Source organism: Amblyomma maculatum, chromosome 6, assembly GCF_055883805.1.
Source record: "Amblyomma maculatum isolate TAMU_Amacu chromosome 6, ASM5588380v1, whole genome shotgun sequence".
NCBI lineage: Eukaryota > Metazoa > Arthropoda > Arachnida > Ixodida > Ixodidae > Amblyomma > Amblyomma maculatum.
Window position 1 is genome coordinate 100145933 of NC_139349.1, and position 14210 is coordinate 100160142.

The 14210-nt window shown below is 43.4% G+C and overlaps 1 protein-coding gene across 2 annotated transcripts; it reads right to left on the bottom strand.

The window, feature by feature from the left end:
• Positions 1 to 1576: 1576 nt before the first annotated feature.
• ATPsynC (ATP synthase, subunit C) lies at positions 1577 to 14146 on the bottom strand. 2 transcript variants are annotated; one of them, XM_084607183.1, is made up of 6 exons: positions 14007 to 14146; positions 13597 to 13669; positions 11296 to 11364; positions 10756 to 10827; positions 8386 to 8485; positions 1577 to 1906 (listed from the first exon to the last, which is right to left on the bottom strand). In XM_084607183.1, exons 2-6 carry the CDS (start codon positions 13636 to 13638, stop codon positions 1743 to 1745), a joined length of 447 nt encoding a protein of 148 aa, XP_084463309.1. In that variant the 5' UTR covers positions 13639 to 13669; positions 14007 to 14146; the 3' UTR covers positions 1577 to 1742. The 2 variants fall into 2 exon arrangements, with proteins under 2 accessions (XP_084463309.1, XP_084463311.1); XM_084607185.1 differs by having other exon boundaries at positions 13925 to 14040.
• Positions 14147 to 14210: the final 64 nt, after the last annotated feature.

Below are 14210 nucleotides of genomic sequence, written 5' to 3' on the forward strand. Positions count from 1 at the left end.
ATATATTCCATCCATTCCATCCATCCATCCATTCTCGCTAAATACGACCCGCACCACACCGCAGCCGTGCGAGACAGGCTGTTAGGACTATCGAACAATGAAATACAGACTGGTCCATTTCAGAGAAGCTAAAGAGCGGAAGCATGCCAAGATCTAAGCAGCAGAAGGCTTACGCTCATGAAACTTGGTTCAAGGATGCTGAACCTCTATATTTTTGGGTGTTAACTAGCAAAAATACCATTGGATAAGCCCATGGGCTGCTAGGCTGTGTAATATCTAATATACACTGCTAGATATCATTTGCATACACATATGTCAGGAAAATAAATGAAAATTCGATTTCTGGAATTGCAGCTAGAGACATGCACATGGAGAGTATAAATACACCACTTTCACTGCAACTTCACAGCAGTTACAGCTGTCATCCCATGCAGACTTGTATGGTTCAGTCTATTTCAAATGCAATGCACTGTGCTACGAAATACCATTGTTGCCTAGGAAAACAAACAAAAAGGCTGCCTCTTGACATTCACGTACTGGTACCAGAAACAGCATATCTACAGGCCAAGGCAACGAAACCTATACAAATGTCCTTCCAAATTTAAGGCACTGAGTTGTGCAATTGTTGTGCTCTGCTAATAAATACTTACATTCACTCATTTGATACTCGTCACATAAACGCCTTCCACGGCTTTTTTTTTTTTTTAAGTGCAGCTCTTTAGCTCCCGTTACTGCGTTTTTCGCCGCGTCGTCTTCCCTCGTAACCAGCTCCCCATCCGGGGCAGTGCGCGCTTCTGCCGCCACCCTTTGCCGCTGTCGCTCCGTGCTTTCGCATTACTTCAATGCAGATTCTGCAGTGCTCCAATTTTATTTCAATATTTTTGCTTTGACAATAAGCTCAGCTTACATCGCCCAAATTCCAGAACTGCATGCAATCAAGTATTCTCAATGGTAGGTTACAGGAAAATGAGAAACTTAGTGCAGCCAATTCCACTCCTACAGTAAGGTACAAGAGCAATGCACTATTAAAACATTACATACCATCTCACCAGGCAAACAAAATGCAAGATGAAATGGACAAGTACAAATAAGCTTGGCTTCTATCGATCCCTACAACCCAAAACAGCCTTTATAAACTGAAGACCATGCAAAGCAGCTATCACCATAACCCAGTTACACAATATAAAATGCAGGCAATTTTTTTTTTGTGCCAGCCTTCACGGCTATAATGCAGCAGTAATCAATCCTTTTTGGTAGCAGCATCAAGTTTTGACTGGCCAGAGTAATTTTAAATCCACAGACCATGACATGCTCCTGGGCTAGTGCTAACATTGTCAAGAACAGCCAGAGGTCCAATTCCTGCTGAGGACTGTGGGGAATTACGGTTTGTGTCCCTTGGAAGTTTGAAAGCAAGTGGCCCTCATTGCATCCTTTATCATTTGTACCATGTGCGCCTCTAGACGGCTTGCAGCAACTCATATGGGAAGCATTGCTGCTATATCGCTTTCACTAACAATCCAAGAGAGCATGCACTGGCCTTGTCCAGAATGGATACAAGGAGAGGCTGAGACGCAAGTTCACACACATTCAATCTTTTCATTTTTATTCAGTGATCGGGCATTTACAGATGACCTGCGCTACAGGCAGTCCCCTCCCCCGAGGAGGAGGTCCGCTTGCCAGCCAACAAACTGTCACTAAGTTCACAATAAAAAAAAAACAAAGGCGTGGCATGTGGCAGTGTCTTAGAAGGCGAACAGCAACAGGAAGGCCATCATGAGACAGAACAGACCCATGGCCTCAGACAGGGCAAAGCCCAAGATGGCGTACGAGAAGAGCTGTTGCTTCAGGGAGGGGTTCCTGGCATAGCCGATGATCAAGCTGCCGAACACACTGCCAATACCAGCACCTGCAAGTACAAGCAAGTCTCATAAGAAGCATGCATTACCAAAGTTAAGAGCTACTAGGCAAATAAATATAGCTCAAGGGCACATGGTCCGTTGAAACAGTGTCCACAAGAAGAGACTTGTGTATAACTGCAAATTAAGCTTTTTTTTTTCTTCCTCGGTTTACTTAGATGATAACAGGGAATTACGGACAGGACAATCACCGTGCAAGATAGCAACACCTCACAAGTCTGCCAGCAAAAAAGTGCTTGACATCCCTGTTTGTGAAAATTGCCTGCGGCAGCAATGTCTGTACATATTTTTTTTTGCCTATTATAGATTACAAAAAACCGACACCACATTAATGGGTGACTTTCGGACTTTCACTGTTTGCACCCATGGCAGGCTATGTCCCCTTGGACCCACCAAACAAAGCTCGGAGACTTTTCATTTTGGTTGTGCGTATTTTCTACCTTCTTCGGGCTAAGTGTTATAGCGCCAGATATAACCATTCACGTGGTCGTCATGCCACACCCTACCTGGCACTGTAGAGAAGCAAAAACTACATCACTTATTTAATCTGCAATCACGACATTCTCCATACAACTAATGTATTGGCGCTCCCGAAATTGCTCTCAATTTTTCGGACTTCATTCGCATTCGCCACGGCACCACTGCCAAGCCTCCATACAATATATATTGTGCAGGCTTCAAGGGGGCGAAAATGTGGTTATATAAAGTAAATTTTAAGCTAGAAATACGAGGTCCTGTACCCAGTGTGGCATAGCAGCTGCACATACGGCCCCGGCACGTTTTGAGGATGCTTCACTGCATGGCAGATAAGGCTACGCAGTGAAGCATCCTCAAAACGCGGCGGTTCAACAAACTTGCAGCAGCAGGTTCGCTTTCGCCCGCGAGGTGTGGTACAGCCATCAAACGCCAGCTGCCGCCTATTGTCTCAGTAAACATTGCGCGGTGAGGCTGCCAAGCATCGAACGAAGTGGGCTGCTTAAAAACTAAAATTTTATCTAATGATATGCAACAAATTTGTTTCCATAAGTCAAAAACTCCGTAAAAAAATGCGGGCATTCCACGTCAAAAAACGGGAACGCCATGGCTCAGATGCAGTCCGATTCCAAACCCCCTGACTAGTCACGTGCTATATGAAGCGTTGTTGAGCATTTTTTTTTTTTCTTGCATGCCTAGTCGCCATTTCTGCATTTTGCTTCACTGGTGTCAAATCGCTGACCGTCAGTGGTGTTTGTGGTTTGTGCGCCCGAGAGAAGTCAACATGCCACCGCAACGTTTGCTACAATACAGCACAACTTTCAAGTGGAAAGTGACCCTCCAAGCAGAATCTGAAAACGATGTCACACTAGGGCAGAAGTTCGATGCATCAGAAATGTGCGCAAGAGATTGCAGAAAGCAAAGAACTTTCCATGTGCTGCTACGTGCTGTGCCTTTCGAGGACCGAAGTCCAGAACTGCCATGGAAGATGTGAGAAACTGGCTTCACAACCACAGGAGCAAGAGCCACAGTTTTGCTTCAGTGCTAGTGACGCGAAGGTATGTGCTGCCATGGAAGAGATGAGCATCCCACGTACAGAGTTGAAGCTCGTGAGAGGTATATGAACTGAGTTCTCAAAAGCTTTACCATTTTATGAAGCAAAGGATAACATAAAGCTGCGTGAGAAATAAATCCTTATGTGCGGTATGCTGGACAATCCCTGTGAAAAGCATTGCAGTCTTAATACTTTATGCTCTTCAAAAGCTTCTCAACCAGGTCAAAATACCAAAAGTGTCACACTACAAAATTCAGGATGGAAAGGACTATAGGGACCATACTGAACTCCAGATCTTAATCCAAGTCACCAACTGGTTTTGCTGAGCAAAATGCATTTCTCCAAAACTACAATTGCACTTTAAGGGGAGACGCGGGTCTTAAAACGGTCGAAAATGGTCAAAAAGTCGATTTTGGGAAAAACTCATTTTCGGAAGGTTTGTCCTTTCGAGCATCTACTGTAAAACTATTAACGCTGAATTCGGTCGGGAAATGCGATAAAATCGGCTTTCAAAACACTACGGCAGCGACGAAATGGCCCCGAAAAAAGAGACTTTGTTCGAACTTCCCGCGCGCGCCGCCGGCGTTGCAGCCGGCCGATCGCCGCCATCTTGGGCTTGTTTTGAAGCTGGTTTCTTTGTGCGCAATTTGAGCTATCTCAAAATGGCGTCGCTCAAGCCGAGCGGCGGTTCGGGCCGGTTTCCCGAAGGCCGTTTTCGGGTCGCTGATTGGCTCGCACGCGGCGCGCTTCCCGCGCGCGCCGTTCTGGGCCTCCCATTGGCTGGTGTGACCGTCTACGTCATTTTTTTTTTCTTTCTCTTGCGTTCGCCGCTGTGGCTGTCGCTTCGTGCGCGTCTGTTTTTGCGCTCGTGTTTCTCTACACGCCGTGTTTCCGCCTTGTGCCGGGAGTTTCTCTTTGCGATCGAGATGCCGGGAGACAGTCGATTGAAACCGAGCACGCAACGAGCTTTTGGAAGCCGGAAGAAACGTCCGTGGAACAGAAAACAGCAGGCAGCGGCCACCAATGCGTCGCCGGGGCCTGCAGTGCCGGACTCGTTGGATCCGCCGGGTACATCAAGCACGCTGCCCGATGACGACACCGCGGGACCAAGTTGCAGCACGAATCGTATCTCGGATCGTGGTACACTTCGTGTTGATGCTGTGTACTATTCGTCGACCGAGCAGGCGCAGCGTGTTGAGCGATCGGCGCGAGCAAAGTCCGTTCTGTCGGAAAAGTCGGCAACCCAGCGCAAGTTTGACCTTCTTGGCGCGTCAGTGCGGATTACCAGACAGCTAATGCCGGTACCCAGTTCGTGATTGTGGACTTGAAGGTTTTGAACAATTTTTTCGCGCAAGCGAAGTGCGGAACCTGCGAGGCAGGAAGTCTGCGTTTGAGCAAGGCAACAGATAAGGAGTACGGCCTTGCTGTAAAGCTTCTGCTTGTCTGCGAAAACTGCGATTTCGAACAGAAGCAGTTCTCTTCCCCAAGAATAAGCGAAGCAGTTCTCTTCCCCAACTGTTTGCCTGGTGGAGCTCTCGTCTCCTTGGCCCCGGTCCTCACTTTCACCTCAAAAAAAAAAAAAAAAAAAAGTCAACCCCTAATTTCTCGAAAGTAACCTCTATAATTTCATCACACTTACACATTCGACATTTTTTTTTTAAAATGTTTCCTTGGATGGAATAAGACACTTTTTGTTTTGTTTTGTAGGGAAACTGATAGGGAACATCTGAGTAACATCCGTTGTCGAAGATTCTTCCCAATATTTTCTGCACTCAGTGTCAAAACTTCAAATGAGTTTTTCTCAGCTTCATGTTTTTTGGTGACATGACTAGCCTTACGGAACTTTTCATTGGGTTTTTGTGGTGCAATTTTAATAAATCTTATACCGTTGAATTCAGAAAGGTTTGAACTGTGGAGCTATGCTATTTTTATATTGCTAAGTTGAACATATCAAATTTATTGAACAATAATGTCAGCTAATTATATTTTCGAATTGTGGGGCATCTACATAATTGAATATTTTTATACTGTTATGTACATCAATGATAATATAAATAGCATAGCTCCACATGGCAGGTCTTTGGCTACAACTACATTTTAATCGGAACGAAAAAATATTGAGGGAAACTGTCCTAACGACCCGTAAGAAATTACCAAATTAGGCTTTGGTTATTTCCCAATAACATTAGAACTAATTGAGATAGAGTAAAACTAATTACATTTTTGAAAACAGGAGGAAGAAATACATATACACACCCAATTTCGTTATTATATCTCTAAAAATAAAAATTTTCATTTTAAGACCAGTGTCTCCCCTTAAATCTGCTTGATTGATTAAAGCAAGGGTTCTAGCTACATCCGGCCCAGGTATAGTGCCTAGATTGTCAAAATTCATTTTAAATCCGTTAATTTTTCTTATCCTAGCTCCTTCCTATGAGTACGGAGTGCCAGATATCCGATTACAACTGGGAGAACTGCCTGATTATTCCGTGCACAGCCCAGACAGTCAGCCACCGGTGTTGGTCAATTTGGAAAGTCAGACTCTAAGCTGAAGTTTCCTGCATTCTTGTTTTGGATTTGAAGGTCTTTACACCAGTGAGGAATGATCATTTAAGGGGGGACGTGACCTATGAAAACTGAAAAATTGCAAACAGTCGATTTTGGAAGATTATACCGTATACACGCGTGTAATGGCCTCACCCCGAACTTTAGAAGAGAAATTTTTTAAATGTTTTTTTTCCCAATTTTCTGAGTAAAAGCCGCACTGGGCAGTGCCGTCTACTGTGCTGTGCAAGAAATACGAAACGTTTTGTGGTTACTGCCACCAGGTGGGGCCCAAAAATCAAGTGAAAGCAAAAATGAAGCGTAAGGTTAGAAGTAGAATTGCCAATAAGAATTAAGAACAAAATATTTGAGGAAAAAAAAAGTCGAGCATGGGGGCAGCAGCCACCACCTCTGTTACAAAGGGGGCGCTCCTAGCTGCAGCGATGCCCGCCCGTTACAAAGGGTGAGGCCAGCAAATCCAATCCAATCCAAGTCTGTTCGCTCCTCCGTTTTACAGCCATTTCCTCTATCGACCAAAGCATATCACGTGCGATCTCTCAATCTGAACGCATCGCTGCCCTGATTTGTTCTGCGCTCGTGAGCTGAAGATTTTCTTTTTCCTCGATGGGAAAATATGTTATATTGTTCACTTTAAGCTGAAAGTGATTCACTACGCGAAAGAAGGAAAAAGAGCGGCTGGACGAAAGTTCGGCGTTGACGAAAAATGTGTACGGCGACGAGGAGTGATGTTTTGGACACTGGACGAGCCTGAAATCCCGACAAGTTCAGCGGAGGAGGACGAGGAGTTTTTTGACAATAATAAAGGCAGGTACCACCGCAAATAATTTTTTTCGCTGTCTTTTTTCTCATGTAATCGCCGCACCCCCTGATTTTCACCCCAATCTCGGAAAAAAAAGTGCAGCCATTACACGAGTGTATACGGTATATACCGGTAGTATGTCTTATAATAAATTACCCTTTCTGTAATTATCAATGCCCAACTCATCGTAGAAATACTGAAAATTATTGTAACAAGCAGCGGCAGCCGCAGAGCTGCAAGCAAGCGCCAAAAATTCCCAAACTTCGCACACGCGTCATTCTTCTCTCGAACTGAACGCCGCCATCTTGATTCTGTTTTGTTTGAATCCTTGCACTTTCTTTTGCCAACATTAGCGGCACAGCGATTGAGGCGTGGCTTGCTTCAGATTGGGAGCCTTGCGACAGCTTTTGAGTTTCCCGCGCTCGAATTCAGGGCTGCGATTGGGCAAAGTGTGCGCTAATGGCAAGGCGCGCCGCTGCTGACTGCATCAACGTCTGCAGCATCCTAGCATGTTACAGTGGAACTTAGAAAACAAGATGTTTAAAACCAGCCCCTTGTCCCCGCAATACCTATCCAGAAATTACCACAATGAATTTCACCATGCCAACTCATTACGCAAATTCTACAGACCTGGACCCAATATGATATACTCCTGTAACTTTAGAACCAGCGTGCACAGCTTTATGAAACTTAATAGTTATTGAAATATAAGCATGCCCAAAGTTTCACTGAGATATCTTGACAAACAAAAACGTTAGTGTTCTCTCAACCTTCTAGGGTCGTTTTCTCAGAATCACTTTTGCCTAATGTGGCTGCTTAGGACAGCCGTATCTCTGGAATCGCTTATAAGATTTTCGTGGGTTTTTTTATTCCATACCTCAATAAAATTCTGAGGGCAAGACAATTTCATTTTTTCTAGACTGTGTCTCGAATTAATGACAAACGATTAAAATTTGGTTAAAGGTTTGATTAATAACACTGCTTTTGGGGCTCTGCTAAAATTTTTCAGCGAGAAAATTTAGAAAAAGGGAATTGTCTTGACCTGAGGTAGCTATCCAGGAATGACCATAATGAATTTCCCAGTGCCAACATGTTTTGAGAATTCTCCATGCCTGTCCTAAGAGACTTATGTAAACATGATATATACCTCTAACTTGAGAACCAATTAGCCCAGCTCCCCATGAAACTTCGCAGTTCTTCAAGTGTTTGTACTGTGAGCCTACCCTGAATATTTCATTCACTATCTCAAGAAATAAAAAAGTTGGTGCTCAAGGGTAGCCTACCTCCTTAATAAAGTGCTCATTGCCAAAACCAAGAAAAAAATACCCATATAACCACCATAACCAGCGCGGCATCGCAACAGTGCAAAAACCGAAGAAAAAGCCAGGACGGGTCTGATCCATTCACAAGCAACATTGCCCCAGTGGTAAATGCAGGGGGTTTGAATAGCACTGAGAATCCCATAGGATGCACACCCCTTCTGCTGCTAATTGGATTCAGTGGAAAACTACAAAATACTATGCGGTAACCCAGCTCTGGCCACAATACACAGCTAATGAAGCCCAAAAAATACTTACCAGAGCCAGCCACACCAACGGTGGCAGCACCAGCGCCAATGAACTTGGCGGCAGAGTCAATATCCCGCTGCACTGCACTGGTCTGGAATCCCCGCACAGCCTGCGCCCAAGAGAAGCCATGGCTCAATCAGATCGCATGACACTGGAATAACCACAAAAGTTAGACACAAAAAGTGCATTTCTGAATTAAGTCATTCAACCTATGCCCATTCCCACCCGCTGTCACCATTCCATTAACTGGCTCACCCTCTGGGCTACTGTTTGTAGCACAATCAACATGCCTCAACAGCTACATTGATAGTGACTGCAAACTGGCAGGAACACAAAACCTTTTACATTCATATGCTTCCCACATATTCCCATTCATCTATTAGGTAAGCATTAAAGGGTGGAGCCCACAAAATTATTCCCACATAGCATTTGGACTGCAATTTCAACATGCCACACTTTTATTGAATTTGCTAAAAAACAGAACACAAAGCGATGTGATGCCCAGCCTAAGTGCCCAATTTGTGCTAAGAGAAAAACAAAAGCATGCCGCAAAATTGAAAGAAAGTCTCGGGCACACCGGCAGTCTGATGAGCTTGCTGCAGGGCTATTCATTTTTTATATATATATATATATTTTTTCTTTTGAACACGACAAACTGCTGCTGAATGCCATCTCCAAAACCCTGGCCATACACTATAGCAGAGTTTGCAGTGCATTTGAGTAATTCAGAAAACATGGTCCTTCGATTCACACGAAACTAGCATGTGGGACGGGACAAAAAAAAAAATGATCTAATCATTCAGCCTCAATGCAATGCTAACATACTTCCCAGGAAGCAACATGGAAACACAAAGCTAACTTTTTTTTTTCAAGAAAAAATAAATAAAAGATGTTCATAAATGAAATTCTTTTGAGACCGCTTTACAATTCGTCTCATCAGCTTTCAGTAGCAAGCTTTATGAAGGGCTTTGGAACTGCAAGGGAAAGCATACAGCGTGTAGGAAAAAAAAAAAAAAAAAGCTAGCCACAAAAGTCTGATGAAAGTGGGACAGTCCAATAGTAGGAAGTAGGAAAGGGAAGAAGCGGCTGAACATTTGCAGACCTGGACAGCGCATACTACCAGGCAGCAATACCAAGTGGAGCCGCAGTGCATGTCTGCTGCACTAGACTGTCCTATGCATTTCTTAACTATTATACCCCTTAAATAGCAAACAGCAGGTGACAACACCATGTTCATGCAAAGCTTTCGTTTTCACACAAGATAAAACTTTCAGTGTATTCGCAGCCACGTAGTGTTCAAGTCAAAATGGTACTTCCACAAGAAATCTAATAACTGAATAAATAAATATATGATAAATAATCGCACATTATTCTTTCACTATAAACCAACAAGACCCTTATTAAGTAGCCATTTAATTACCGACAGCACATGCAGGGCTGTCATCAACAACTGATACAGTAAAACTTCGTTGATATATTAAGAAATGTGGGAAAAAATATGCTCAAGAAAACGTATGATCGAAACGCTGCCAGATTTCGAAAAATTTAAGTGCTGAGTGAGGTACAAAGGCATTTAGAATTGAAAGTTTCAATCCATAAAGGTGTAGATTAGAATTTACACACGTCAAACTCGTTTTTCAGCTCTCGCAGAATTCAATCCGCATTTTTAGTACAGATCCAGTTTGTAGAAGTAAATGAGACAACCAGGATCACTTCCTTGGTTGTTTCTGAATGCTACACCCTCTTGCACCAGTGAGACGTGAAGAAGCCATAGCGATGGCTCAGGCACTGCATTTTTGCTCAAGCTGCATCCCCCAGACCCGGCCCACTTCTATGTAATGCTTCACCCCTATGGTGCCACTAAGAAGCCACCGCGTTTCTCCATGAACTCATGTCTCCACGCAAACGGCGCTTCGCATGTTTATTCTTTGATGCTTTGCCCCTTTGCACCTGGGCACAGCAGGAAAGCAACTGTGGCATGAGAGTGGTGCCGATCAGTGTTTCATGTCACAAGTGCTTTTTAGCACATGCCCAGTTAATCGCAAAACGTATTATATGAACATAATGATGAAATTTTGCATGTAATAACCGGGAAATTGTGTTATCAGAGAACATATTAACCAGGAGAAAAATAGTGTAACTCGTGGAAGATGTTTTACAGCCTGCAATTTCGAGGGTATCAAATGGGACATCATGTGAACCGGGAACATAACGAGGTTCTACTGTAAGTAAAGATTCCTGCCGGTCCAAGTGACTTTACTGTAGAAGGGTTATACTGACTGTATCATGACATAGTAGTATGTGCTGTAATGTGTGAAGAATGAGCAATTTCCTTGCTTTAGTACCCACAAAAGAATGAGAGGAGCCCAGACAACATACTTGGCTCAGGGGCCCAGAACCGAGAGCCAGGCCAGACACACCAGCGGGCAGCACCACGGTCTTGTTCTGGTTCTGCACAACAGACAAGCATCCGACGAGAACCATTCTAAACATCATCAGGAAAAACAGATACTTGGCCACCACTAGCATGCAAGCCCGAGGGAGGACTGAATACCATATTAAATGCAGGTCTGCTGAAGGGCCGGCTGTTACAGCCGAGGAGAGGCCAGTCAGTTCATTTCAGAGCAGTGCCCATGAATTTGTTTTTGCTACACGTTTCGAGAGTTCAAATTTACTGGAGGGAACATTTCCACGTAAAATTTTCAGAAACAATGAAACTTGCTGTCAGACAAACACCACCATCGAGTTTTGCCGAAGACAAGAAATAGATTAAATTATCAAAACAATACTATGATAGCCTAGTTTCGACATCGTTACGGCACACTGAAGTTTGCAGATGCTAAGCTGCATTACACATGCACAGCAACCTTCTTGGACTGCAAGGCCGCCTTGTGAGTGAATCAATCCCATATGTCCCACCTCTTCAAAGAGCCTGCTGTTGCTGACCGACGACAGAGGTCGCAGGCAGGACCGGGATGTGGCAGAGGCCTGAAATCCAAAGATACCTTAATGAAACACTTCCTGCCAAAAAATTAATGACAACACAAAATTAACAAACTTTCGCAATTCTTGAATTGGTGGCGACTTTTTCACCTATTCAAGTATGCATCAACAAGCCTAAGAGGAGGTGTTAATGCAGCATCTTTCGCCATTTGAACAAATTTAAGATTTTTGCTTCTGAATATATTAAAAGTGCACTAGACAGCCTTGCGAAGCTGCACTATTTTATTCGATTTGGCAAAGGCACTATACACACCCCTGGCTGAACAACTAGCAACTGAATTTCTTTTTTGATGCTGGATCAGTTTCAATAGTAAGGTTAAAAGTTGGGAGAGTTGAATCTTATTCATAATAAAGGTAGCACAAAAAACGAGGACCAAGGAGTAGAAAGACAACACGAGTGCTTTTTCCTAACTAAAACTTTTATTGAGAACAACTGAATAAATACCATCCGAAACTAAGATGGGTATTTATTCTGTTGTTTTCAATAAAAGTTTTTGTTGCAAGAGAAAGTGCTCGTGTTGTGTCTTCCTACTCCTTGGTCCTCGTTTTTTACGCTACCTTCAATATGAATTCAGTTTCAAGAACAATGGCTGCAATGTAAAAGACTAGTTCAGGTCATGACAAGCATGGAAATAAAGCTGCAGTAAAATAGCCTGAGCATTGTTTTAAATCGCAACGCTTACAAAAGTGTGCTCTGCGAGTCTTTATGCCCGACGAGACCAAAACCCCCCTTTGAGGTCACAACCATTTTTCTTTTCAGTTTATAAGCAGTATCATTCAACTATAAATTGCAATCTAAAAATTTTGATATAAACAATCCCAATAAAATATTTCAAATTCCAATAAAACGTCGTGTGCAGCTTTGATGAGAAAGCATTAGGGGTGTGCAAATACCCTAAAATTTCAAAAAGAGAGTCAAATATTCTCTTCGAGTGAATTTAACATGTTCCAAGTGCTTTCCAAACTGAAACGAGGTTTGAATAAGGCTTTGCCGTATTTTATTTCAATGAATAACAAAAACAGGCCCACATCAATGGGTTCAAGGGTTAAGCACCATGATGTAGTTCATTTGAATGGCTGCATTCCCAATGCTCATAAACAACCTCTAAAAAACTATTGAAGAGTTCGGGCAAGTTCAGCAAACCCTACCTTGATGTAAAATATAAGTGGGCATGACTCAGGTGTCAACATTAATCCTATGCTTATGTCCTATATCAGTATTTATATTTAACAATCATATAATGCAACCGCTTTAGAGCAACAGATTTCGTGTTAAGACCACTAGCTAGGACAGGCATTGCGTAATAAGAGATACAGCTTTCTTTACAAGTTAACCAGTTTACAACAACACCACTGCTGGTATGTGAAAGTTTCCTATGATTGCTCATTCCGAACATTAGTACTGATTCAGTAACAAAGCTACATTGTTCATATTTGATTTGGTAAATTCAGCGTCTATATTCTTAAGCAGAGAAAAAAATGTGCGGGAACTTTGAATCGAAATGCCTAGTTTGCTGTGCAACTTGGTGAAGGCCCATGAGCCTACTACCAACACAATAGTTCCCAATAGTACCAGCTATTCCAGAACAATGACCTTTAGGCGCGCACGCTTCCAGCCCGTGAAGGGCGCACTGCCAAGTACAAGGAGTACAGCGAAGAGGTCACGAGGTTATATCGACCTCTGCCCTCGTGTGGAGGGAATGTAAGAATACAGTCGTTAGGCTCAATAACTGGGCATCGCGCAAGGCACGTTACGGGAGCGGTTTGGGTGGAGCATCACTAGTTTTCGACGCACTGGCCGACCAAGAACAACGACAGCATTTACAAGTGTTGAGTAAAAACAGGCGTGCCCCCTACTCGTTTGTACTAACTACTAGTTCCGTTTGAGCTTTCATGGAAAGCTAAAAAGAGCTACAGCCCTGAGTACCAGCTATGCTCAATATCACGGCAAAGAAGTAATATTACGTGAACTGGAAGCGCGAAACCAAACATTACACACAATATCGCGTTAACGAATTAAACGGAAGTTCATCTGCAGGGGCAAACGAAGTAGCTTCAACATGGCGCCACGGTAAGTTTCTACCTTGCGGTGTTTTTCAGCACTCCATGTCTGAAAGGATGCTTAAAACTGGAAACTTCAGCCTCCTAACAAGTGATTATCGCTCACAAATGATAGCGCAGAACGACTAGGTAAGGTCAAGAGAGGTCAGTACTCACCACAGTTCGTGAAACGGGGGCGGCGAGCTTGAGGGCGAACATTTTTAGTTTGGTCCTTGAGGGTGCAACGCAACTGCAAAGCGAAACAATAACGCGACCGTACGAAATGGTGCAGAGGGATATCTAACTGGCGTTATATACGCTCACACTACGCTAACGAGCAAAGGGCGGTCACTGCAATTGTTAATTTCGGTCCAGCTGAGGTGACCTTCAACGAAGCCGGCTCTCTCAAGAGCGGTAGGAATCTTGCATCGGACACCAATGTCGGCTCATGCGTTCTTCACAGGAAATGCACAGCTAATGCTGTTCTTCTGAAAGCTCAGATTACCTCCAGCAGTAGCAGGTTTCAATACTACTTGATCTAACAGCGGATTACAGAGGATAACGGCAAACGAACCACAAGCACTTACCAACCACCACAGCCAGCAAGCTACAAGGGACTGCGCCTGCGCAAAATTGTCCTCGAGCAAAGTATGCGTAAAAGGCGAAGAAGAACAAAACGCACTACACAAACTTATAATTGTTTGTGCAATTCTTAGGCTCTCAATTTGTTTAATTATGCATAAAAATGTGTAAAATTATTCACAAATGTTATAACATCAGTAGCACGCATA